At 44.0% G+C, this 25,289-nt stretch overlaps 1 protein-coding gene across 2 annotated transcripts in view; it reads right to left on the bottom strand.

The window, feature by feature from the left end:
- VPS13A (vacuolar protein sorting 13 homolog A) overlaps positions 1–25,289 on the bottom strand; it is a 4,910,496-nt gene that overhangs the window by 3,298,067 nt on the left and 1,587,140 nt on the right. For both annotated transcript variants that reach the window (XM_044060868.1, XM_044060869.1), the window contains exons 18-19: positions 3,321–3,522; positions 3,114–3,228 (exon numbers count right to left, since the gene is read on the bottom strand). In XM_044060868.1, the coding sequence (XP_043916803.1) occupies positions 3,114–3,228; positions 3,321–3,522 (317 nt within the window). The remainder of the gene's footprint in view (positions 1–3,113; positions 3,229–3,320; positions 3,523–25,289) is intronic.

The raw sequence follows: 25,289 nt of genomic DNA, 5'->3' as shown, positions 1-25,289 counted from the left end.
TTTGATAGCAAATTTCATTATTGGATAATGGAATGCTTACAGATGTAGATACACCATACACTGATCAATTACATTACAGGTGTCCATGAAACTGTGGCAAATTACTTTGCAGTTGAGCCATGACAAAAGGCAAATTGGTCCAGTGCTCACACTTTTAAATAAAAATTCAAAGGAAGATTTGCAGGGTGAGTCTATGTCACTGTTGCTGTTTTGTGTTGCTCTTAACCCAGTAAGCTGTTTACCTGACAGATAAGGCTATGGTTACAACTTGGCTCCCAAAAAACAACCATGTTTAAAGATTTCTCATCTACATTTTTGTTGAAGACTTAAACTGTATAGCTTATTAGATGTGGAGTAGAAAGCACAGCTGCAAATGGTTGAAACTTTCTCAGATGATACAACAATGACATCTGGCCTTGATAAATGTTCAAAAGCAACACTTAAAACAGAAAAGCTGCAGCACTAAGAAAATGTCAACCTTGAACAGGAGTGTGATATAAAGGAACTCCAGCAGGAGGAAGTGTATAAAAAATAAAACATGAACAAATGCAAATAAAGCTCAGTAAGAATACTTCGGAAGACTAAAACTGACACTGATGACTGCCTTGACACCAGCAATAAAGTCCAAATTACTCCTATTCTAACTTACAGTTTTGGGATGATCAAATGGCCACAAACAGTACTAGATCGGGAATGCACTGTCAGAGATGCTGGATGGGTGGACTGGTGTGATGAGGAAGATGATTTTTCTGAACTACGAAATAGAATCAGAATTGCCTAGACATGGCAAGGCCTTGCTGTGTCTAATTATGGTGGCTTCCAAAAAAAGCAATTACTAGAAAATAGAAATCAAAATCTAAACCAACTATATTATAAGCAGTGAATACAATAACACAGATAAAACAACTGGAATTGAAATCTTTAGAAAAGGGTAGGAGCAAACTACGTAGGAAAAAATGGAAATTGTGGGAACAATACATTCAGAGGGAGGAATGAGGTTTAAAAGAAGTCAGGACTTAAATGAGCTATGTAATATTTGACTGAAAATGATTGGGTAGATTATAAGTGATGTATATGTTTGCAACTTAGAGTGTGTCAATATGATTTGTTATGTAAAATGCTTGAAATTGGTATTTTGTCAGTGTGGTTTAATAAGATGTTTCTTGTTTAAAAAAGGGGGCAGGAATGGAATAAATTATGTAATGTTGCTTAGGTTATATAACATACAGCAATATATGTGAAGTATAAAGCTTGCATTACTTAAGGAAAAAGGATTTTTTTCTCCTACTGAATCATGCATATATTTGCAAAGAATCCAGCACATGCAGAAACCATTGCCATCCCCTTGTGTTGCATTCACCATTGAACATCAAAAAATTATTTCAGTACAATTTCTAACACAGACTTATAGACATTAGTTTTGTCCTGGGTATCCCTCTGTCAAACAAATTCCAGAAACCACTCTAATCCTATATTGTGTGGGACAGAAGTGTACAAATCCTACACATCAATTGTTAAAAATGTGTGGTTTCTGTTGTATATCATTTTATTAATTTTAACTACAACATCTCAGGAATCTAGTATGTACAATCCACCTACACACTCCTCATTGTTGTTTGAAAAAATATGTAAACTAGACCTGTGTGATGCACTGAGTAAGAAATGCAATGTTCTATTTAAGTCGGCGTGAACAGGAATTATTGAACAAAAAAAAAAAAAAAAAGACTTAAGAATAATGACAACCAACAAGGGGGGGGATGTTATTATGGATAAATCTGATTACAACAAGTATGCTTGAAGCATTAAGTTATGAATGTTATTCACAAATTTCCCTGAATGTGCATCTTACAGGAAAATCAGAAACAAAATGAATGGCATGTTTTTACAACAAATTGAGACAAACACATTCAATTTTCCTATTGTAACTACCTCAGTGGTCCCAAAATACATATGAGCGTGCAATCCCCCCCCCCCCCCAATCAGACCCATAGTGGACGCTAGGGGCTTAACCACAAATCCTGCGCTAGCATTGGTGGCAAATGAGAGCCACATTTGCAAGGATTCTTGGAATTTTCTAGGTAAAATGAATAAAATATTTAACAGAAACCCACATATTGTCACAAGGAAGCTATTTAAATGCAATTTTTGAATTGTTCTGGTTTTATCCCAAGAAGTCTGTATGCTTTTAGACAAAAGTGCTCAATATTTGTGGTTTACTAAACAGTCTGTCATACTTGATTGTGTATTCTCTGGCAGAGTTTCCAGTATTTCTTTTAGTTTGTTTTGGTTGTTTTCCTGCAACAATGAAGACACAACAGTGCACAAGCCTACAAAGCACTACATTTTCTGTATGATTCTGAGGTTCATATTTTCCACAGGATGTGACATCAATGTTAAAATCTAGACATTAAGGTGGTAAAATATACTGATTGAGCAGGTGTCGTGACACTAAGGAATAAAGCTTTCAGCAAGCCTTGGAACTAACAAGTAACCTGAGGAGTCTGTCAGGAAGGATAGGGAGTCAGTAGCCATTGTCAGCTTGAGCATCAAGTGGGAAGGGAGGACAGGTGGTCCACTGCATGACTGGTACCCTACAGAGGATGCTCAGCTGCACTGCAAGAGGCAACAGAAGGGCCAGAGGACATGCCTACCAAAAAAGGTCAACCATATGCTGTATCTGGAATAAATACACATGACTCACTGATGGCAATGTGAGACATGAATATGCTACAGCTGTCATAGAAACTGTATGCCAAAAGTGGCAGCATGTGCAAAGCCAGGAATGGTTTGGAAAAAGACTTGTACGTTCATTGGTCAATTCAGGTTACTGATTCAGCGGACAAAAGTAAAGAGGTAAGACTACATGCAATATGTTTTTACTTCAATGCAAAATGGTCAAAAAAACATGGTTATAAACTACTCAATTTTGCTGTAAATTGTTCAAGGCTAGAGGGATTTTAGAACCATCAGTTGTAATTTTGTAAAAGTGTCCACATATCCACCTCTCTTTTAATAGGTACAAAAGCATCTTAATTCACAAGTATGTACTCTTAAAGGTCATTACCATTCATATAAAAACTGTATCACTGAAAAGTATTGATACTGAAGGTTACCTGTAGAGGTCTTGTCACGAAATTCTTCAAGTTTCATTAAAGTGGCTGAAGTCAGCTGCTCAAGATGTACATCTTCAGGTGGTCGGAAGAAGTCCGCAATACTGTTTACTGTCCTCTGTTGAAAGAAAAGACAAATAAGTAGATGCATCTTTCTAAATTTTCATATAATACTAAATAAAACTAGATAATGTGGTAATTTGCTCTTACTGCATCATATATCATTTCTAGTGGCTGGGACTCTACTCTTAACTTCTGGTCAGCAGGCTCATCCAAAGGATTGGTTTCAAAAAGAAGATGCAGAAGTGGATCACTATCATTTGCCTGAATGTTTCGTGATGACAGCAGGCAAGGAGTTGTCTTCCTCTGTGGTAGACCTTTTACATCAAAAGCACTCAGCTTTGCTTCAAACCTAAAAATAAACTAGATCAATTAGGTCAGTAAAATGTTTTAAAACTAAATTTTGCCAGGACACATTTGCCTGAGGTAATGAGGAAATAAACACCTTCATAACAGTGAATGCCACGAAACTAGAAGTTATGTACTTACCATAACGTTCCATCTGAGTAGGTGGATTCATTTGTCTGCAACCTGTGGGTATGGATCTGATATCGGATCCGAACCGGCATGGTTTATTCAGCTATGGATCCGAGCTCCTAGCTCCTCCCCTCACCCATAATGCCCTGCTCTCCCTACATGACCTCAGATCGAGTTTGCCCTGCACCAACTACCCTAACCAAAGGGTAACACACCCTATGCAGGAAACTGACAAGGCCAGGGGGATAGGAGGGCGGGATGGTTGCAGAAAATTAATCCACCTACTCAGATGGAACATTATGGTAAGTACATAACTTCTAGATCTGAAGTAGGAGAATTCATTTGTCAGCAACCTGTGGGACAGTCCCCAGCTACCTGAATCTTGGGTGGCCATCATGAAAGGATACCGCGGAGCCAAAGGATGCTCTACCTCTAGAAGTGACGTCCAGCTTGTAATGAGTAATAAAGGTATGAGATGAAGCCCAAGTGGCTGCTGAACAAATGTCATCCAGAGGAACCCTAGACTTAAAGGCCGCTGAAGTAGAGACAGACCGGGTCGAATGAGCATGGACTCCCTCCGGTGCGGGCCTCCCAGAGGCTTGGTACTCCAACAGAATACACTGAGAAATCCAGCGTGACAAAGAAACTTTGGAAATTGGTTTACCCAGATTGAATTTGGCAAAAGAAATGAACAACTGGTCTGACTGCCTATGACCAGCTGTCCTATGAAGGTAAAAACGAAGCTGCCTGTGAACATCCAAGGAATGCAGCTTGTATTCGCCTTTGTTTTGATACTTAGGGAAGAAAACAAGGAGGTTGATGGACTGATTAATGTTAGCTTCCGAAGCTACTTTAGGAAGAAAGGAGGGATTGATCCTGAGGTACACCCGGTCTGGATGAAAAATCAAATAAGGCGGTTTCATGGACAGGGCCTGAAGCTCTGAAACTCTCTTAGCCGAAGTAATGGCTACCAAAAAAGCAGTCTTAAAGGACAAGTATTTAAGATCGACTGTGGCCGCAGGTTCGAAGGGGTGAGCGGTCAAGGCCTGAAGTACCAAGGAAAGATCCCACGGGGGAACCGTTTCTTTGACAGGGGGTCTGAGCAAAAAGGTGCCTTTTAGGAAGGTTTTGCATAACTTAGCCGACATAAGAGACCCTGAATCGTGTCCAACATGGTAATGAGATATGGCCGCCAGCTGAACTTTGACCGTGGAACTACTGGCGCCATCATTAAAGAGAGTAGTAAGGAAATCTAGAACCAAAGGAAGGGGAACCATGAAAGGATCTAGGCCTTGCCACTCTGCCCAAATGGAGAAACGCTTCCATTTACTGCAGTAAATTTTTCTGGTAGAGAGCTTGTGGGCCGCTACCAGAATGGCCTTAACTGGGGATGAGATACCGGGAGTCCTGATTAGGAGTGGAACTGGAGCAGCCAAGCAGTCAACTTCAGGTTGTCCAGGTTCGGAGTTGGCAGGTTCGACGGGTGTGATATCAGATCCGGAATGGGATCTAGAATCCAAGGTGGATTCACTGAATGAGACCTTAGGTAAGGGAACCAGATCTGTCGAGGCCAGAACAGGGCAATGAGGATCATTCTGCACCCCAACCGAGAGGCTTTCTGAAGTACTTGTAGCATCAGAGGTAGAGGGGGGTATGCGTAAAGAAGACCGGGAGGCCAAGCATGCACCAGAGCGTCTCTGGGAAAATCCCCTGGAGGGGGGATAAGAGCGAAAAAACTGTCGCACTTGGCGTTTAAAGGAGAAGCAAAGAGATCGCAACAGGGAGTCCCCCACTGTGCGAAGATACGTTTCGCTACTTGAGAATTGAGAGACCACTTGTACGGGGAGAGAATGGTGGAACTGAGCTTGTCCGCTAGGATGTTGGTCCGACCCAGAATATGCGTTGCGATGAGAAAGCGGTTGGTGGAGATCGCCCATTCCCACACTCTCATGGCTTCTCGACATAAAGGGTAAGACCTGGTTCCCTCCTATTTGTTGATGTACCAGACCGCCGACATGTTCTCTGATTGAATCGCAATTGTTCCCAGGGGAAGGAGGGCCTGAAGTGCTTGCAACGCCAAGAGCAACGCCCTCATTTCCAGAACATTGATATGCAGGGAGGTCTCTGAATCGCTCCACGTGCCTTGGACCATGCGGCCCACAAAATGCCCCCCCCCCACCTGAGGCGGGAAGCGTCTGTGTTCTCCGTGGCGAGAGGGGGAGATGCACAAAAGGGGCGGCCCCTGTGGAGGTCCGGAGAATGGAGCCACCACAAGAGAGATCGCTTGCAAGCCTTGCTGATTGCAATGGGATGATACAGGGGGAGGGAGAGAAATGACCATTGCACCTGAAGTGTCCATTGAAGCACCCACATGTTGAAGCGGGCGTGCGGAAGAAGAGTAATTGCTGCCGCCATAGACCCTGGTGCCCTCAGGATCAATTCCGCAGGTGTTGAGCTGAAGTGAAGGATGGCCCGCACCTGGAGTAGCAGATTCCGAACCCTGTCGGTTGTGAGAAAGGCTCTTAAATTTCTCGTGTCTAACCTGGCTCCTATAAATTCTATTGTTCGAGTAGGGACCAGGTTGGACTTTTCTATGTTTACCGTGATGCCTAGCTTGGGAGCTAGATGAAGGAAAGAGTCTCTTGCCAAAGAGAGTAGATGCCTTGTTGGGGCGGTGAGAAGCCAGTCGTCTAGGTATGGAAAGACCTGCACCCCCTGAAGCCTCAGGTGGGCCGCAACCACTGCTAAAACTTTGGTGAACACCCTGGGGGCTGTGGTGTGACGAAAGGGAAGGACCCTGAACTGGTAGTGACTGGCTCCCAGCCGGAAGCGAAGAAACCTCCTGGATCGTCTGTCCATCAGAATGTGGTAGTACGCGTCCTTCAGGTCTATAGAGCACATCCAGTGATTCTCCCCTAGAAGGGGCAGGATGGACTGCAAAGTGACCATCCGGAACTTCTCTTTGGGAACTGACAGGTTCAACAGGGACAGGTCTAGAATGGGTCTTAGGTCCCCCGTCTTTTTGGCACTAAAAAGAACCTGGAGTAGAACCCTGATCCGATCTGGTCTGGGGACGGGCTGGATGGCTCTTTTCTCAGCAGATGACCAATTTCTGCTGAAGCGGCCTCCCTCTGATCGGGTGGAACATCGGGAGGATTTTTAACTTTGGGACATGAAGAAAGGGGATCTTGTAACCTCTGGATATAATCCGGAGTACCCAGCGGTCCGATGTAATCGACTCCCATGCCGCTAGGTGCTCCGAGAAACGTCCCCCGACTGCCTCCAGAGTGGAGCAGTCGGGCAACCCCTCAGGGTTGCTGCGTGGGCCGTTCAGAGAAAGGTTCCCTGGACCCAAAGTTCCTGGGAGCCCCTCTGCCCCTAGGGCGGCGTCCTCCCTGTCCTCCTCTGCCACAGAAGGACTGGTTGTCCGGAGCGGGTTGGGAATGCTGCGACTTCCGGAACCACATCTTCTTCTGGCCCTTTTGGTTCCTAGAGTAGGCCCTCTGGGGCACAGAGAAGCTGACTCCGACGGCAGACAGCGTCTTCCCGTCCTTCTCCCTCTGAACCAAGGTGTCGTGAACCGTCTTGCCAAAAAGGGCAGAACCGTCAAAGGGGGCGTTCGCAAATGACGCCTTGAAGGGCTCCGTAAAATCGCAGAGGCGGAGCCAGGCCTGCCGTCTTGTGACTAGGCCCGCTCCCGCAGCTCTAGCGGCTCCCTCGGTAGCGTGGGAAAGTAACCGCATAGAGATGTTAGTCACAGAACGAAGAGTGGCCATACGGGTGGAGTGCATAAGTTTGTCCTCTTCCGACATGGACTCTGGGGGGGATGCAGCGTATTCCTTGATAAGATCGCACTGCATCCTAATGACGTGTGCCAAATAGTTGAGCGCCCTCACTGAGAAGATCGCTGAACTAAAGATTCGCTTCCCCAAACGGTCCATCATCCGAGACTCCTTGCTAGGGGGATGGACTGAGGGACTCTCCTGGGCGAGTTCCCTCTTAGTGGCTGCAGCCGACAACATGGCATCTACCGGGGGTCCCTTGCTCCAGTGGGCACGGTCAGCAGGGGGGCTAAGGATCCTGTCGGGACTCTTAGGGATTGGCTCTACGGTGTCCGGGTCCCTCCACTCCCTGGTGGTAAGGTCCACCAGGGGGTCGGCAGGAGGGGACACCCAAGAGGTAGACGGGCCCGCTTAAAATGCCTCCAAGAACACTGACTCGTCCGAGGAAGACTTTGGGGCAGACCACCCACCTCTAATCCGTAACATTTCCATGATGTCTCCGAAGGAGACATCCTCAGGGGGTGATCTTGGGGAGCCTTCCCCTTCCTCCAAGTCAGTGTCTTCGGTCAAAGACTCGGGGGAGTCTATGTGCCTCCTCTTACATGAATGCTTGCGAGGTGCTTCCTCGGGGGGGGGGGGGCTGTCAGAGGAGCCCTCACCAGCAATGTCCAGAACCACAGGAATTGATTGGGGCAGTGAAGCGGGCTGTCCCAGTGGCCGGGTGATGGAAGCCTGGCCCAGAGCAGATGGAGTGCGGGACGGAGCCGAAGCAAGGGCCGGGGGTCCAGATGTCCTCAACAGAGCCCTCTCCACTACATCAAAAGCCGAGGGGGAGCCAGCCTCGACAATAGGATCCGAAAGTCGGCTCCCCCTCGGATCCGATGAGCGGATCGGAGCCGGCGCCGAGCCCCACGGATCTGAGGGACCAGTGTGCTCCGACAAGGACGGCGCCGAAGGCACACTGAGTCCCTCGGATCCGAAGCTCGGGCCAAGGCTCTGAGAGGTCGGATCCGACAGACTCGAGGGCAGGGTCGGATCCGAAGTACCCAGTACTGTTGGCGCCGACCCACCCCTGGCTCCGAGGCTGCCCGGCTCCGAGCGCTCCGAACCTGGGTAGCGGGTCGGAGAAGTAGCAATGGGCTTAAAAAAGGGGGTCGAGCTCCTCCCCAGAGGGGGGGGGGCGGCAGGAGCACTCCCATCTGCATCTGGGCCTGGATGAACCTTCGCATCATCCGGTCCAGATCAGCATTGGAGAGGCTGTAAGTAGACCTCGACGAGGCTGCCGAGGTAGGCCTTGAATGCCGCCTCGATAGCCTCGAAGGAGGTCGGGTCTCCTCATCCTCAGGCTCCAGTGAAAAGCACAGGGACCGGAGCCGACGAGGGGGAGAGCCAGCAGCCAGAGTGGCCGGAGGACAAGCCGCTTAGCTGGCGGGGCCGAAACGGAGGTTTCAGCCTGCCGCTTGTGGTGCTTCTCTCTCTGGTCCTTTTTCCTGGCTTCCCTCTCCTCCGACCCTTTGGCGGGAGTTTGAATCCCGGGTGGAGGAGGGGGAGCAGGCAAGGCAGGGACTGCCGAAGCAGTGACCACCAAGGGGGCGGGGGCCGAAGCCGAGTCTGGGGGCAAGAGTCCCAAGACCAGCTTCGACCTCCGCTCCTTCAATGCCCTGGGGTTGAACCATGCACAAATTGAACACCCTGAAGTGAGGTGTTCAACCCCAAGGCATCGAACGCACAGAGTGTGGCCATCAGCAGGGGAAAGCTTATGGCCACACTCTGAGCACTTTGAGAAAACAGCCTTTGGGGCCTCAGACATAACTTTTTTTTTTTTTTTTTTTTTTTTAAAAATAGTAACAATAAAAATAAACTAAACACTCACACAAAGGCCCCCCAAAAAAAACACACACACACAGACACACACACACACACACACACAGACAGACAGACAGACAGACAGACACACACACACACACACACACACACACACACACACACACACACACACACACCAACTACGAACTGGCGAGCGGAGGGTAAAAACTAGATTAAATTAAACCAAAAAAGATAAAAGGGAAACCTACAACTTTCACACAACTAAGAAGTTTTGAAAAGCTTTGAAAAGTTTTAAAACCCTTAAATAAGACTTAGCTTTAGGAGCTCTGACGACCCAGCCTTCACCATGCGCGGCAAACTAGATCTGAGGTCATGTAGGGAGAGCAGGGCATTATGGGTGAGGGGAGGAGCTAGGAGCTCGGATCCATAGCTGGATAAACCATGCCGGTTCGGATCCGATATCGGATCCATACCCACAGGTTGCTGACAAATGAATTCTCCTACTTCAGATCTAACGGTTTGATTGACACTTGCTGTACAAATGTTTATCTACTTCTGTACATTAGCACTACAAAGGCAAATAACTAGGTTATGGTGCATTACAAAGCAAGATGTTTCAAAAAGAAAGAGGAACAATTTGATCCTTTACACTATAGGGAATAACAGAGATATATGTACTACTGTACTATATCAGCTGATCTGTGAGTCCTCTGCAGAAGTTGTGGTACTTCCTCTCATGCAATGTTCAGAGATGATATCTTCTATTTCGGTTATCTCACACTCTGAGGTACGCATGACTCCTGTAGGGACATGGCAGGCTAGGCAGCGTGTTTTATACTTTATACATTACATAAATATACTCATTTAGATTATGTAGGACAGCAACTGCAGACACTGGATTAAGGAGGACATTCGAGTACAGCAAGAATGTGAGAAGATATTGTCCCACCATTGTACAGAAGTCTCTCACAAATTAACAGATATTATAATTACTATAAGATTGCTTACCTGTTTATACTTGACACAGAGTCCACTAAATTAGGTTATGCTGGATTAACTGTTAGGAAGATTATCAAGCAACTACCATAAAAACTTCCAGGTGGTCAGGACTAGAGAGGTCTGATGGGAGAAATAGAGGAAGAGAAAAAACTCAAAGCCAAGTTCTGCAACAGCAGAATACCAAACAAAACTTGGTGAATATGTAAACTGATGACTAAGTGGTGATGCAAAAATGTCTGAAACAGAGACATTTATGAAGTAATGGAGGTAGACACAAATGGATGCTTGGACTTTCTGACTGTAGCTATCCTACAGAGGGAGTGCTTCAGTGCTCTGAATATCTAAACTTGTTAAACAGAGTTTCCGCATGGTTGGCCTCTTCTATGAAATAAACTAGCAGGCATAAACACTGGCTCAAAGTAAACTCAAACACCAACTCAAGAACCGTGGGTCAGCTCACAATGTCACTCAGTCCTTATGAAAATATGTACAGGGTTCTCCTTCCCACAGTTTATGCCATGGAAAGATTTTCTTTTGGTTCAGTTAATACTCAAGTAAAAGAACATTCAAAAACAGGAATCACATTCATAAGGAGACTAAGGCTTGAAAGGAGTTAATGTTAGCCTTGCAAGGCAAAATTCTAGTCCCATGGGGTGGGGGTATAAGTGAGCAGGAAGAAATAGAGAAATCATAAGAAAGGCATTTTCTAAATCCACATGGTCAGCCACTGAATTGTCAGTCACAAGGCACTGAAATGTTCAAATACCAGAAGTAACTTAGCAGTGGAATGTCCAGACATGGACAAAAACAGCAAGTAGTCCAAGATGAGAGAGACCTGCCAGGAAAAATGATTAAGTCCCTTGTCATAACATGTAAAACAAACCCTTTCTTATCTGATACAAGAACTAGTCTGGTGACTGGCTTTCCAGAACGGAAGATGAAAAACTTTTGTATAACACACCACTCCTGAGTACTGCCCTAACCTCAGGAGCCATCCATGCAGTTTCAGCATGTCCAGGTTGGGGTGCAGTGTGCAGCTCATACCTTGGATAAGGAAACCCAAATCACAAGATGACGATGAGGTAGGGGAAAAGAGAAATTGTGCTATCAGTGCCCACCATCACTGCAACTTCAGAAGGATTTGCTGAATAAGCAGGTTTGGTGGGAAAGCATAAACAATTTCATACTCCTTGTGGTAAGGCAAAAAAAAAAATCTCACTCCTGGACAGGGATAATGTGCTTGGGCAGAGTGTTGTACTGTTCACGAGGTGCAAAACTCTGCTAGGATCACATTCTGCTAAATGGACTTGTGAGTCTCGTTTGTAAATATCCATTCACTTCCTCAAAAATCTTTTCAAATATGTTATGCCTTAATTTCCATTTGTAATCTAAAGACCCTGGCATTCTAAGACATCTGCTTGAACAATGTGTACCCTGGAATATGACAGGAAACTGCCAGCTCACAGGCATCCCTACAGCACATTGGTCTCCTGCTCTTGTCTGTTGATGTAAATGGGCACAGGAAGGTTCATGCCCAGACCAGCAACGACAGATGGAAGGAAACAAGTTGTAGAGGGAAAGGAAAGCAAGTTGAACAGCTCTCATCTCCAGCACAATGAGCTAGAGATACAGCTACTGAGAGAACTTCTCCCTGACTGAACAGGAGTGGAAGTACGCTCTCCTTCCCATTTTTACAGCACTCAGTATGAATACCGTCAATGTTTCTTACCAAGACTCAAAATTACACTCACCAGTTGCACCCAGTGTCTCACACAGCAGATGTAAGAAAGCCAGCCTCCCCTTCTATCTTTTATATCTGATACATGATCCTGAACAGCCTTAACAACACGCTGATGTCCCAAGGAAAGGGAATTCAACAACTTAGTCTGCATCTTACCATGAAGCCTATATTAAAGCAACAAGGAATAGTGGTGCTGAACAACCCAAGATGCCATGCACATCAGCATCAGAGTGCAAGGACCGTCTTGAGACCATCTCAGATTCATGAAAGCTTACATAAAGTTGCTACTGGATCTCTAAATCAGACAGACTCTGCAAGAGCCTGGATCTCTCAAAGCAGACTGACCCAGTATCAGGTAAGGGGCACTGTGAGAAAGGCTAAAATTTATTTACATATTTCAAATTTTACCAGGAAAGTCCGTCTGGACGCATGTTCTTTTTCAGCGGAGGCACAGGGAGGAAAGATCCACAAGTGACAATAATACAAAAACACCCATAATACAAAACACAATCATAAGGGATTGGAAGTATAGTAGAGGTAATTTGCAACATACTACAGTACTAGTAAACAGAGGATGGAACAAGAAAGACAAGTTAACTGAAGTCAGTCAGAAATGAAACTTGCGCGCAATAACTTTAATTAGTACCTACAGATGATATTAGCACATAATGATAAAATTACCACAGATTACAATGTCTTGCCATCAGTGGTCTACCTTTCTGGATTCTCAGTCTGGAGGCATCTAGCTCAGTAAAGCTGCACAGGGTCTTGTACCTAAAAAGACCCCTGTAAACACTGTGGTCATGGGGTTGACAGTCCAGAAACTTTCAGCTTTTACAGAAGGGATATTACCTATGTAACCTAAGGGACACAGCTGAATATTTATTGGGGTGTCTCCAATTCTTCGTAATTGATGATTTAATGACAGAAGCGTGGGAGGCAACAACTAGTGTGTGTGTGTGTTGGGGATGTCAAGACGGTCCAGCTATTTTCCCATTTAGACATTTCTGTCTGCAACTGTACCGGTAAACCTTATGAAGCAACACCAACTGACCAAACAGCTCCTCAAGTTTGGGTCCTTAAGGCAGGAAATGTGACATTTCCTGGCCACTTGACTCTACGAGAGAATGAGGACATGAATAAGGTAAGAGAGAAAGTCTACCCCTGCAGGAAATTTCTCAGTATTACTTATCCTCCATCTGGAATTCATTCTCTTTGGAGGGTTTCACATCATGAAAGTAGTGGAATTCCTGGGGGGATGCATAAAGCTTTTCAGAAGACTGAGGCCAAGGCTGACATCCTGAGCATTCCACCAACTGCTCAGAGAGACAGAAAGTACAGTTGTGTACACTTACCATAAATGTAGATGTTCGAGTGTATTCACTGTTGCAGTCATTACACTTGGGGTTATCCTGCTGGCAGACTACTCTCAGTCAGCCTGAATTACAAAGTCTAGGTCCGGCGTCGGTTGCTGTCGCCTCTTCCCTGACATCAGAGCGCCAGGGGTATAAAAGATGCAGCAGATGCCATTTTCTTCAGTTTTTCTTGCCCCAGATGTCAGGTGCCCCCAAAAGGGTAGGCTAAAAAATATGCCAATAAAACATGCATGCACCAAAATATATTATACCTTCATCTACAAGCAAATACACCACATAGGTTTTATAGATTAGAGAAGTGCAGATAAGTTCCAGCAAAGAAATGGGGGATGGTGGGTGGGTAACCTGGACTGCAACAGTGAATACACTCGAACATCTATATTTATGGTAAATGTACACAACTGTACTGTGTTCTTCGTGTTTCACTGTTGCAGTCATTACACTTGGGTTGAATCCCAAAGCTATGGTTGGGAGGCTGGAGCTAATATAGCATTAGGAGCAGTTATGAGGCCCTGCAGAACTGCAGTGGCAAAGCCTGCCCTGGATTTAGAGTAGAGTGGTAAACGATAATGCTTTGTAAAGGTGTGCACTGAACGGCAAAGCCTGCCCTGGATTTACAGTAGAATGGTAAATTGTTAGAGTTGCTGGCGCTGTGTCAGACTCCAAGCCGGTCACAAGTGGTGTCCCACAGGGCTCGGTCCTTGGCCCCCTATTGTTTGGCATCTACTTCTCAGAAGTACAGGCCAACATGGGAGGACTTTGGCTGACAAAGTTTGCAGACGACTGCAAACTGGGCGCCATAGTGGAAAGTGCATCGGACATGGATATCCTTCAGAAGGGACTCACGGAAACAGATAGCTGGTGCCAGAGCCATGGCCTGAAGTTAAACGCCAAAAAATGTATAGTCATACCCTTCGGGAAAAACAAGGTAACCCCAAGCTACCATATAGGTGGCAATCCACTAAGCACAGAAGAGGTTATCAGGGACCTGGGGACCCAGGTTGACAGTGGCCTTTCTTTGACACTCACATTGCTAAAGTGGTTAGAAAGACCTTCTACATTGCCCACCTGATCATGAAGGAATCACATCCAGATCTAGTGAGGTCATTGTTCCCCTGTACTCTTCACTTATCAGACCAATGATCGAGTACAATGTCCCATTCGGGATGTATCTCACCCGACATCTGCAGCAATTGGAGAGACCCCAACAGTTCCTCACCAAAAGGATAAAGGGACTCCAAAATCTGTCATATGCTGCCAGATTGAAGAAACTCCAGCTCTATTCAGTCGCATACCGTCTGCTCAGAGGTGACATGTGCCTGACATACAAGGCCATGTCCAACCCGGAATTAATGGACATGCTCCACCTCAAAAAATCCAAATCCACCAAAACCACTAGAGCAAGCGACTTAAACCTTAGCACGGCTATAAATAGGACGTGCTGGAGGGATAGATTTATCACTCAAGAGACTCCCTATGCTGTGGAATAAAATCCCGGTCCATGTGAGGCAGAGCACCTCGCTGACTCTGTTCAAGAGAAATCTAGACCTGTGGATGGGAGATCGTAGATTTACCCCGGGAATCATATCTGTGTCACTGCTGGACAGAGGCACAACAAACTAATGGGCACAGTATTTTTTCATATAAGGGGTGGCGTAAGCCACAAAAATTTGGGCTAGGCTTATAAATGCCTTAGGGCAGATAGCCTAGTATAAACCTAGGAACCTAGGAACCTAGGATAGTGCTTTGTAAAGGTGTGCACTGAACTCCAGGTAGCAGCCTCTAAAATGTCTTTGGTTGGTACTCCCCTGAGGAAGGCTGCTGAAGTGGCTGCTGCTCTGGTTGAATGTGGCCTAATGCCCTTAGGCGCTGGCTTGCCATGTTGTGAATAGCAGAAACTAATGCAGTGGCCTATCCACTTAGAAATAGTCTGCTTTGAGATAGCCTTTCCTTGTGATCCTGCAGCATATGCCATTAGTAGTTGCCCCGTCTTTCTGAAAGCTTTGGTTCAGTTCAAGTAGAAGCGTAGTTGTCTGTGTATGTCCAAAGAATGCAGAATTCTCTCCCCCTTATTCTGAGGGTTTGGATAGAAAGTAGGCAGATGAATAACTTGGTTAAGGGCCACACTGGACACTACCTTAGGCATGAATGCCGGGTTTGTCCTCAGAGAAACCCTGTCTGGATAAAAAATGATAAAAGGATCCACAGCCATGAGTGCCTGCAACTCTGAGACTCGCCTTGCAGAAGTTATTGCTAGGAGCAGAGCTGTTTTCCAAGATAAAAACTTTATATCAGCTGTAGCAGCTGGCTCAAAAGGAGGCAGGGTGAGTTTTTCCAAGACATAATTGATGACCCATGCAGGTATTGGTGATCTCCTTGGAGGCCTTAAGTTTTTGGCTCCTCGAGGTACTGCCTTAACAAAGGATGAGAAAAGATTGGTGGCTCTGTATTGTAATGAGCCGAAATGGCAGAGGCATGAATTTTAATTGATGAAAAGGATAGGCCTTTGTCCAGCATCTCAGTTAAGTATTGCAAAATCTGAGGAATATTTGGTACAGCTGTGTCAATTCCTTCTGCCTGGTTCCAAGCACAGAATCGCTTCCAGTTTCCAGCGTAAGATTTTCTAGTACTAGGCCTTCTGGCCTCCAAAATGACATCCATCACAGCTTTAGTGAGGGGTGAGTTTTGTATAACTACATTATCCGACATGCTGCCAGATTTAAGGTCTTTAGCTGGCTGTGCAGGATCTGATTGTCTTGTTGGGATAGTAGATGAGGTATCTGAGGCAAGGTCCAAGCCGGGCATCGAGACAAGTTCCTAAGAATTGGATACCAGTACTGGCGGGGACAGTCTGGGGCAATCAGTATCATTTTTGGCTTCTCTTGTCTGACCTTTAGGAGTACCTAGGGGAGGAGAGGCAGTGGAGAAAAGGCATATACTGCTAAGCTTTTCCAGCTGAAAGATAGGGCATACAATTTCCATGCTTGTCTGTAATAAGTCCTTGTGCAGAATCTTTTCAGTTGGCAGTTGTGAAGAGAGGCAAACAGATCTATGACCGGGCATCCCCTTTTCCTTGTTATCATGCTGAAGACTTGTGGATCCAATTTCCACTCGTGAGGATCCATGAGGTTTCTGCTTAGTTCGTCTGCCAGAGTATTTATCTTTTCTGGCAGGCATTGTGCCTGCAGATGTACTTGGTAAGTCAATGCTGTGTCCCACAAAGTCATGGCTAGACTGCAAAGGGGGTAGGAATGAGTGTCTCCCTGCTTGTTTATATACCACATGACCGTGGTGTTGTCTGTCTTTATCAGTAGATGTCCCGGATGAAGTAGGTCCTTGAAAGCTGTCAGGGCATTCTGAACAGCTAGCATCTCTTTTTGATTGATATGTAGATGCATATGGTTTGCGGACCATGTGCCTTGAATACACCTTCCTGCCATGTGGGCCCCCCCCCCAGGCATAATCTGATGCATCCGTTGTTAATGTTTGCCTGGCTGGGGGTAAAGTGAATGGCTGCCCCTTGTTCTGGTGACAAGCTTTCGCTCACCATCGAAACTCCTGTTGCAGGCAGGGAATGAGGGTAATTATTGTTTCCAGACTGTGGCAATGTTGAGTCCAAACACTTTTTAGGTACCATTGAAGTTTCCTCATATGCAGTCTCGCATATGGAATTAGTAGAATGCAGGATGCCATGAAGCCCAAAGCCTGCAGAATTTTAATTGCAGATAACTGGGCCTTTGTTGCCAACAGGTTGAAATAGGTAGTCAGTTGCCTTTGTTTGTCTGGCATGAGATAAGCCATCTGGGCAGTTGTATTTAAGCTTGCACCCAGGAATATTATCTCTTGAGAGGGTACTAGTTTTGATTTCTTTTCATTGACTGTGTACCCTAGGCCTGGTAGAAATCTCTTTACAAATGCCAGATGCTGTAGTAGAATGTCCTTGTTCTCTGCTTGAATGAGGCAGTCGTCCAAGTAAGGATATATTTGTATTCCTCTTTGTCTGCAGAATGCAATTACTGGTGCCAGGCACTTTGGGAAGACCCTGGGCGCAGTAGATAAGCCAAAGGGCAGTGCAGAAAATTGGTAGTGCATTGAGCCAGCTTTGAATCTGAGGTATCTTCTGCATGTTGGTCTGACTGGGACATGCAGGTATGCCTCTTTTAGGTCTAAAGTCACAATCCAAGCCTTCTTGCCCAGCATGGGCAGAAGTTGCTGTAGAGTCAACATTTTGAATTTTGGTATATCCAGAAATGTGTTTAGAATAGATAGGTCCAGTATTGGTCTCCAGGTCTTGTCCTTTCTTGGGACCAAGAAAAGTCTTGAATAAAATCCTTGTCCCTGCTCTTGTTGTGGCACTGGCTGAATGGCCCTCATGTCCATGAGAGATGAAACTTGTTTTTGTGCCTCTGCCCACTGATTGTGTGGCAAGTCTCGCATAACTTTCACCTTTGGAAGTGTGTGAAAGTGGAACCTGTAGCCCTGAGAGACTATATGTAGGACCCATTTGTCCTGGGTGATCGTGTGCCAATTTTGTGAAAAAAGTGCTAGCTTTCCCCCCAAGGGTGCTGCCAAAAGATAAGTGCTTGGCATTGGCAGAGGGAAGTCACTGGGACTGTTTCCTACATGGCTGAGATTTGTCTTCTCCGCTTTTGGAGGTAGAAGCACCCCATTGTTTGGGACTGTATGAGCCCTGGGGCTGTTGTCTGCTTCTAGGGCGTCTGTATATGCCTCTTTGTGGCCTGTCTGACACGGGAAAGGACCAATTCTTAGAAGGCCAGTTATTGCTAAATCTGGGTGGCTGTACCTGTAAGAAATCCTTCACTGTCTACATAGATTTAGCTTTATACTCCATTTTCTTCAACATCTCTTCTGCCTTAACACCAAACAAAGTATCATGCTGTAATGGAGCATCCAATAATTTTGCTTTAACATGATCAGGCAGAGTCTGTTCCTTTAACCAAGCATGCCTTCTAATAACAGAACCTGTTACAGCGGCCCTGCAAGAGGCCTCCAGCGAATCATAACCACATTGCAAAGCATGTTTTCCCACTTGTTCAGCTGCATGCAATAAATCCTGCAATTCCTTGTTCTCAGAACATTCAGAATTTGTCAACATTTTCTGTTTTAACAGAGACATTAAGCATTGCTGATATTTAAGCATATGAAACTGACAATTAAAGCCCTTACAGCCAAGGTAGCAGAAGTGTAAACTTTTTTCCCCCATCTGTCCAGTGCCCTAGAATCTCTATCTGAGGGGACAGGGTTTTTTGCAGTAGCAGCCTTGACCCCTTTGGGACCCTGAGAAATAGTTTCTGGGTCAGCAGCAGGGTTTTTATATAGAAATTTATGAGAATATAGAACCCTGTAGTATTTGTCTGGCTTAACAGGTGCAAGAGGTAAAGAGTCGGGAGACAGGCCGGACTCTGAAAATACATCATCTACAATGTCTAGAACAGGTGGAATAGCAAGAGGTCTGTGCTGAGGTAGTAGAAGAAAGTCTCTGAGCCTTTTCTTAGAATCTGAACAATCTTGGCTCTCCCAGTGGAAATGCTCCCTCATAGTATGCAAGGTTTCCCCAAACGAGTAATCCTCAGGAGAAGCTGAAGGAATAGATTCTTCAGCATCAGAATCCTCATAAGGAGGAATAGAGTATCCCTGTTCTGAAGAGGAGTCAGAAGAAATGGAAACCTGATTAGAGGAATCATATTCAGTATCTTGTCTAGGCCTCTTATCAGGAGGGGGATGGGAACCCCTGATCAAAGTAATTAGGTCTTCGGCTATTATGAGCATCTGTTTCTTAAGCATGGAAGTCGGTCCTGGAGAATGCTGTACTTGTTTCCTTGTCTTTAAAACTGTTTTAGTCTGTCTTGGATGCTGAAGTTGGCTTGATATAAAGCTGTTCAGGCCTGAAAACACCCTCAGAAGCCGATGCCTGCTCAGCGGCTCCGGACCCATCTGAGTGATTAGTTTCTGAAGGCCCAATACCTTGAGTATCCAGAGGCCTAGTTGCCTCCACGTGGGAGTCGGAGGCGGCCTGTGGCTCTGAGGTAGCGGGTGTCAGCAGATGCGAAAGCATCTCACTGAGAACCGGCGAATTGCGACTGGTCTAGAAGAGGCTTTGTTGTCTGTTTTGGACCTCGGATGCCTGTCCTTTTCTTTTTCCTTGCGCTTTTTATGAATTCCGGTCGTCGGTTGTTCTAATGGCATTATATACTTAAGCCTTCGGCCAAAGTAATGAAAAGCAAAATCGTACCGACGCTTAATAGTGCATTGGTTAAATCTAGCACAAAACCGACAACTAGCTACGTCGTGGTCAGGGCCTAGGCAAGGAATACAGTAAGAATGAAAATCCTTATGAGGTATTTGCTTCCCACAAGAAATACAATTGTTAACTTTTTCTGACATCGGTCTGGAGCAAGAAAAAAGTTTCCCCAATGGGGTACTCAGCTTTATAGAAGACTTCGGATCTGAAATTCAATTTTGAAAATCTCAGAAGTCGGCCGACCGGCACTTGCGAACTGCTTTTGCTTTGGGCACCGCGCGGCAAGTAAGACTGAAGAAAATGGCGTTGGCTGCATCTTTTATACCCCTGGCGCAATAACGTCAGGGAAGAGGCGACAGCAACCGACGCTGGACCAGGACTTTGGAATTCAGGCCGACTGCGGGTAGTCTGCCAGCAGGATAACCCAAGTGCAATGACTGCAACAGTGAAACACGATGAACATCTTAAAATTGTAGCACCGCTGTATCAAAAATAATCATCTCTTAGAAGTTCGCCTGGAACTGGAAGTCGTAAAACAGTTACACACTTTTACCTTTGAAACCTGCAATTATTTCTGTTTCCAGGCAATAGAAAGAATTTCTAGCTGTAGACATTCTGTCTCTTTGCATTAACTAACTTTATACCACAGTCGTAAACTTAATTTCTCAGAATTTTGCAAGTTAACTCTATGTTCCAACTTCTACCATGAAAACATACATTTGCACAGGCATATAGTGTATACACATTTCTGCTCTTTTCCAGCAGGACACACTGTGGTTACCATTTGAAAAGACAAGCATACACATCATATTACTATTCACAAACAACATAGAATTATTTACAAAATTCCAGCTACCTGGACTGGCAGAAACTGTCCCTTGAGAAACGTTACTTGAGAGGGTTGAGCATATCTGGGAAACCTTATCCATTCCCTGCCTTGAGAGCCCATCTACATCATAATAATACATTTTTTTGTGCAGCCCAAATAGTTTTTACAGAATATAACTGACAAAGTACGAATACTTAAACAGCAATTCTTAAACAGTTTGTTTATAACTCTGTAAAATCACGAATAAACACTCCATCTGTATTATAAACAGTACAGCCATGTCCATGTACAGAAACTCCCAAGTGTGCGTTAACTATATAGGCACATTATAAATCAAAATAAGAATAAGTTTTTCATTTCTTTGTATTTTCTAACAAACACATAACAATAATGACAGAGAAATGCATCTAGCATAAACCAGAACATCTAGCATACTGTTGTTGTAGTAATGATTATTCAAGTCCCAGCATGAAAGTTAACCTTACTAAAAATAATTACAAATGATAGGCAGACTTCGGCCTCAACAAGCAGTCTAGGGAAACATTCTCATTTAAACCCGGTGGTTCAGCGGCATTACATCTAATCTGCCATTTAAATTCTTTGTACTCTAAATAATCATCACTTGTACCCCTCTGTGACCTAGGTTAACATGGTCAATAATGCAATATATAAAATCTTCCAGAAAAAAAAAAACTCTGAAAGCAGCTGGATACAGCAGCTTGAATATTATACCCACCTCTCGATATTCCTTGATTGCTGGGATAAATTCACTTCTCTTCTGCCTGGTGTACACTGAATAATTTATTTATTTTATTTTACATTTGTTAAATGGGAAAGTCCAACTGGATATAGGTCCATTTTCATTGGAGGCCCGGGGAGAGAAGCTCCAGACATACTTACATAGATACATACACTGAAAGATTACAAAATGGACATTTGTACAAGAACAGATAAATGCATATTCAAGATTTTCTGGAATACATGCAGGAAATATTTAGATATAATTCACTTTTAAAGGAGAACGCATACATTTTTAGTAATACATGGTTGTGCAAGTTATCATCCTTTCCGTAGTACATTCCAATAGGTAAGAGACATGTAATCAGTCTTCTAAATCAGTTAATGTACCAGAGTAATAACAATGAAAGTTTCTAAATGTAGCAAGGTTTTCATTTATAGATGGTATTTGAAGAGGGATTAGTCGGGGTTTGTACAGGGACATTGTCTATGCGTTTTTAGGTGTTTTTTAAGAGATACTTTGAATTGAGTTAAAGAGGGGACTATAGCGAGTTCCGCAGGAAGTTCCAGGTTTTGCCAACAGAGTTGGTAAATAGTGATTCACCAGCTGAACTGTTGGATTTAATAGTTTGTACCAGTGCTCTGTTGGAGGAGCGGAGTGCTTTTAGGTTACTGTAGGGGGTGATAATATGTTTTAGTATGGGTGTGCTGTCTGGTTGATCAAGAACTTTGTGAACGACTATTAACTGGTTATATTGAAGTTGGCAGGGTAGTTCTAGCCAGCCTAGCGATTTAAGGTTTAGACAGTGATGTGCTCTGTATGCTGAACCTGTGGCATATCTGACAATGTTATTGTAGCAGCTAGTGAGTTTATTGAGGTCAGACTTGCTTAGGTTTGTGAAGATAGGTGAGGCATAAAGAAGGGATGATAGCAAATGTGTATGGGCAATCACAATCCTAAGCTGACGGGGTTAAGAATTGTTTAATCTTATATAAACAGCCTAGTTTCTTATCAACTGTTTTAACAGTTTTGTAGACGTGAGCATCAAACTTAAGATTGTCGATTATTACACCTAGAAGTTTAGTACTTGGTTCTGGGGAAATTATGGTGCCATTGTTAGATTTTATGGTAATTGATGGTAAAGGGACCTTACGAGTGGGGGTGAAGAGTAACAGCTTAGTTTTATTTGGGTTTAATAGTAGACGGCGACCAGTGAGCCAGTTTTCTACTTTGTTGAAGGTGTTTTTAGTGTCCCTAATAGTAGCTGGTGGTTTACCATGTTGAACGCCTTGGGTAGGTCTAGGAAGAGGGCACAGGAGAGCTTGTTGTTATTACAGTTTTGATTTATTGTGTGAGAGAAGGAAAGAAGGGCTGAGGTTGTACTATGGTAAGGTCTAAATCCGTGCTGGGAATAGCTAGGAGATTGTTCAGATTGAGATAGGCTAGGAGTTTATTTATTTATTTATTTTACATTTGTTGACCGGGCTAGTCTAACTGGATATATGTCCATTTTCAGTAGAGGCCCGGGGAGAAAAGCTCCAAGCATCGGCAGTGACAAAGCATACAATATATATCAATAGTAAAATGAGTTACAGTACATTGTTTAAAGTGCAGGTATGAAAAACTTGTACAGAGTTCTTTAGTGTGTTTAAGCCAAGATCAAATATAGAGAACAAACAAACAACATGAGAACTAAAAAAATATATGGAGATTCCAAAAAATACATATATATATTTTTTTGGAATAAATCTTTATTACAGGTAGGCAACACAGAACAGTGGAGTAGAGAAGCATGGTGAAAACAAGAAGGGGAAATGAGATATCAGTCAGGGTTAGAGCAGGGACAAAGCCAGTGAGTTTTAAGATATTCTTTAAGATGTTTTTTTAAAAAGCAGTGTGGAAGCAAATGTAGAAAGTTCACTAGGAAGCTGGTTCCAGGTTTTTCCCACTGTGTTGGTGAAAAGCGAGTCCCCAGCTTTGTTGTTGGATTTAACAGTGGAAACTAGAAGCTAATTAGCTGAGCGTAGTGTTGCAAGATTTTTATAGGGGGTAATCAGATTAGTGAGGATAGGGGTATTATTAGGGTAGTAAAGGATCTTTTGGGTGATAAGAAGTTGTTGACAAAGTAGTTGGTTCTGCAGTTCTAACCATCCCAGCTGTTTTAGGTTGTGACAGTGGTGAGTTCTAAAGGGGGTGCCAGTGGCAAACCGGGCTATGTTATTGTAACTGGTTGAAAGTTTGTTTTTAGAAAGACTGGTATATATTGCAGAAGCAAAGATCAGGTGGGTCTGGGCAATAGTGGTTCTGGCTATAGGGGTAAGGAAGGGTTTGATTCTATAAAGGGTGCCTAGTTTTTTTGTTGACAGACTTTACAGTAGTATTAATATGGTTATCATAGCTAAGGTTGTTGTCAATTGCTATTCCCAGGAGATGAGTTGTAGTGTCAGGGGATATATTAGTTCCATTGTTAGAGGTTACTGTGAAGTGAAGTCGTGATGACTTTTGAGTAGGAGCAAACAGCAATAATTTTGTTTTTTGGGGGTTCAGGAGGAGGCAGTGTTGCGTGAACCAATTTTCAACAGTGTTAAATACTGTCTGGGTGAGGGTCTGGAGTGAAGTTATGGACTTGGCTGAACATATTAAAGTAGAGTCATCTGCATATTGTATGCAGGTGGCTTGAGGAATTTTTGCATGTAGGTCATTAATAAACATTGAAAAGAGAAGTGGGCCTAAAACAGAACCTTGTGGTACTCCTATGTTCACAGGGAGGAGTGTAGAAAGATTTTTATCCCAAGCACTGCTTGCTGTCTGTTTTCTAAATAAGATTTAAACCAGCATACTGCTTGTGGGTCCAGTAATTCGGCTTTTAGTACATCAATAAGCATGTGATGGTTAACCATATCAAAGGCTTTTGAAAGGTCAATAAATAGTGCAGAGGAAAGAGAGTTATTGTTATGATTTTTGTTTAAACAGTCAGAAAAGGATAGCAGGGCAGTTGTGCTATGGAAAGGTCTAAAGCCGTGCTGGCAGTTAGCAAGTAAATTATTATGGAGAAGGTGGTCAAGTAGTTGTCTGTGGATGCATTTTTCCATTATTTTAGCTATTGGAGAGAGTAAGGCGATTGGTCGAAAGTTGGAAGGCTCCGTAGATGTCCCACCTTTAGGTAGAGGGATGATATGGGACACTTTCCATATGGAAGGGATTGTGCTTTCCAAAATTGTTCTATTTATAAGGATGGAGATGGGATAGGCAATGGCTTTAGCTGCGATTTGTAGGTATTCAGCTGGAAGACAGTCAGCAGAAGGGGTGCATGGTTTGAGTTTTTGAAGGAGGTTTGGTTGGAGCTGGATTATTCATGGTGTTTAATGGGGAGGTGGTAATAGGTGGTAATGTATTAGCTAGGGTTAGAATGGCTTCAGTAAAATAGTCATTAAAGGCATCAGGAATTTGCTTGGAGTTATTATGGTTGAATCCTGATGGTGCAGGAGTTTTAGAATGGCCTGGCTGAAGTAGTTTGTTGATGCCTGACCAGACCTTTTGTGGGTGTTTTTTTGGTGGGTTTGTTGGAGGTGAAAGTAATAGTTTTTTTTTTGTCTTGTAGAATGTCTTTTTGGTGGCATTTCTTAACTGCTTAAAATAAAGGTGATCTGATGGACTTTTAGAGGCTCTCCATTTGGACCACATTTTATTTCTTAAGATGATATTTTGCCTAGTTTGTTTTGTGAGCCACGAGGCAATTTTGGTACTTTTTCAGGAAGAACGATAGGGGGCATGGTAATCTAGGATTTGTAGGAATCTAGTATTAAAGTAGGTCACTGCTTCAAGATGATACATTGGTGATCAGTCACATGCTTTCATTTCATTTTGGAAGGTCTCTGGTTTAAAGTATTTTTTTTAGAACGGGAGGTTTTAAAAATATTAGTATTAGGGCTATAAACTCTTTGTTTAATAATATAGGTTAGAGCATGGTCACTGATATCATCTGGAAGGGTTCCTGGTTTATAAGTATCAAGATGCCTGTTTAGAAGGATCCAGTCTAGGGTGGTTTCCTTGCTGCTTGGCTTATAGATTCTAGTAGGTGTGGTTA

This window comes from Protopterus annectens, chromosome 2.part0 (assembly GCF_019279795.1).
Source record: "Protopterus annectens isolate FY-2018-M chromosome 2.part0, PAN1.0, whole genome shotgun sequence".
Classification (NCBI taxonomy): domain Eukaryota; kingdom Metazoa; phylum Chordata; order Ceratodontiformes; family Protopteridae; genus Protopterus; species Protopterus annectens.
The sequence above is the reverse complement of the archived record's forward strand: the minus strand, read 5'-3'. Positions and strand labels throughout refer to the sequence as shown.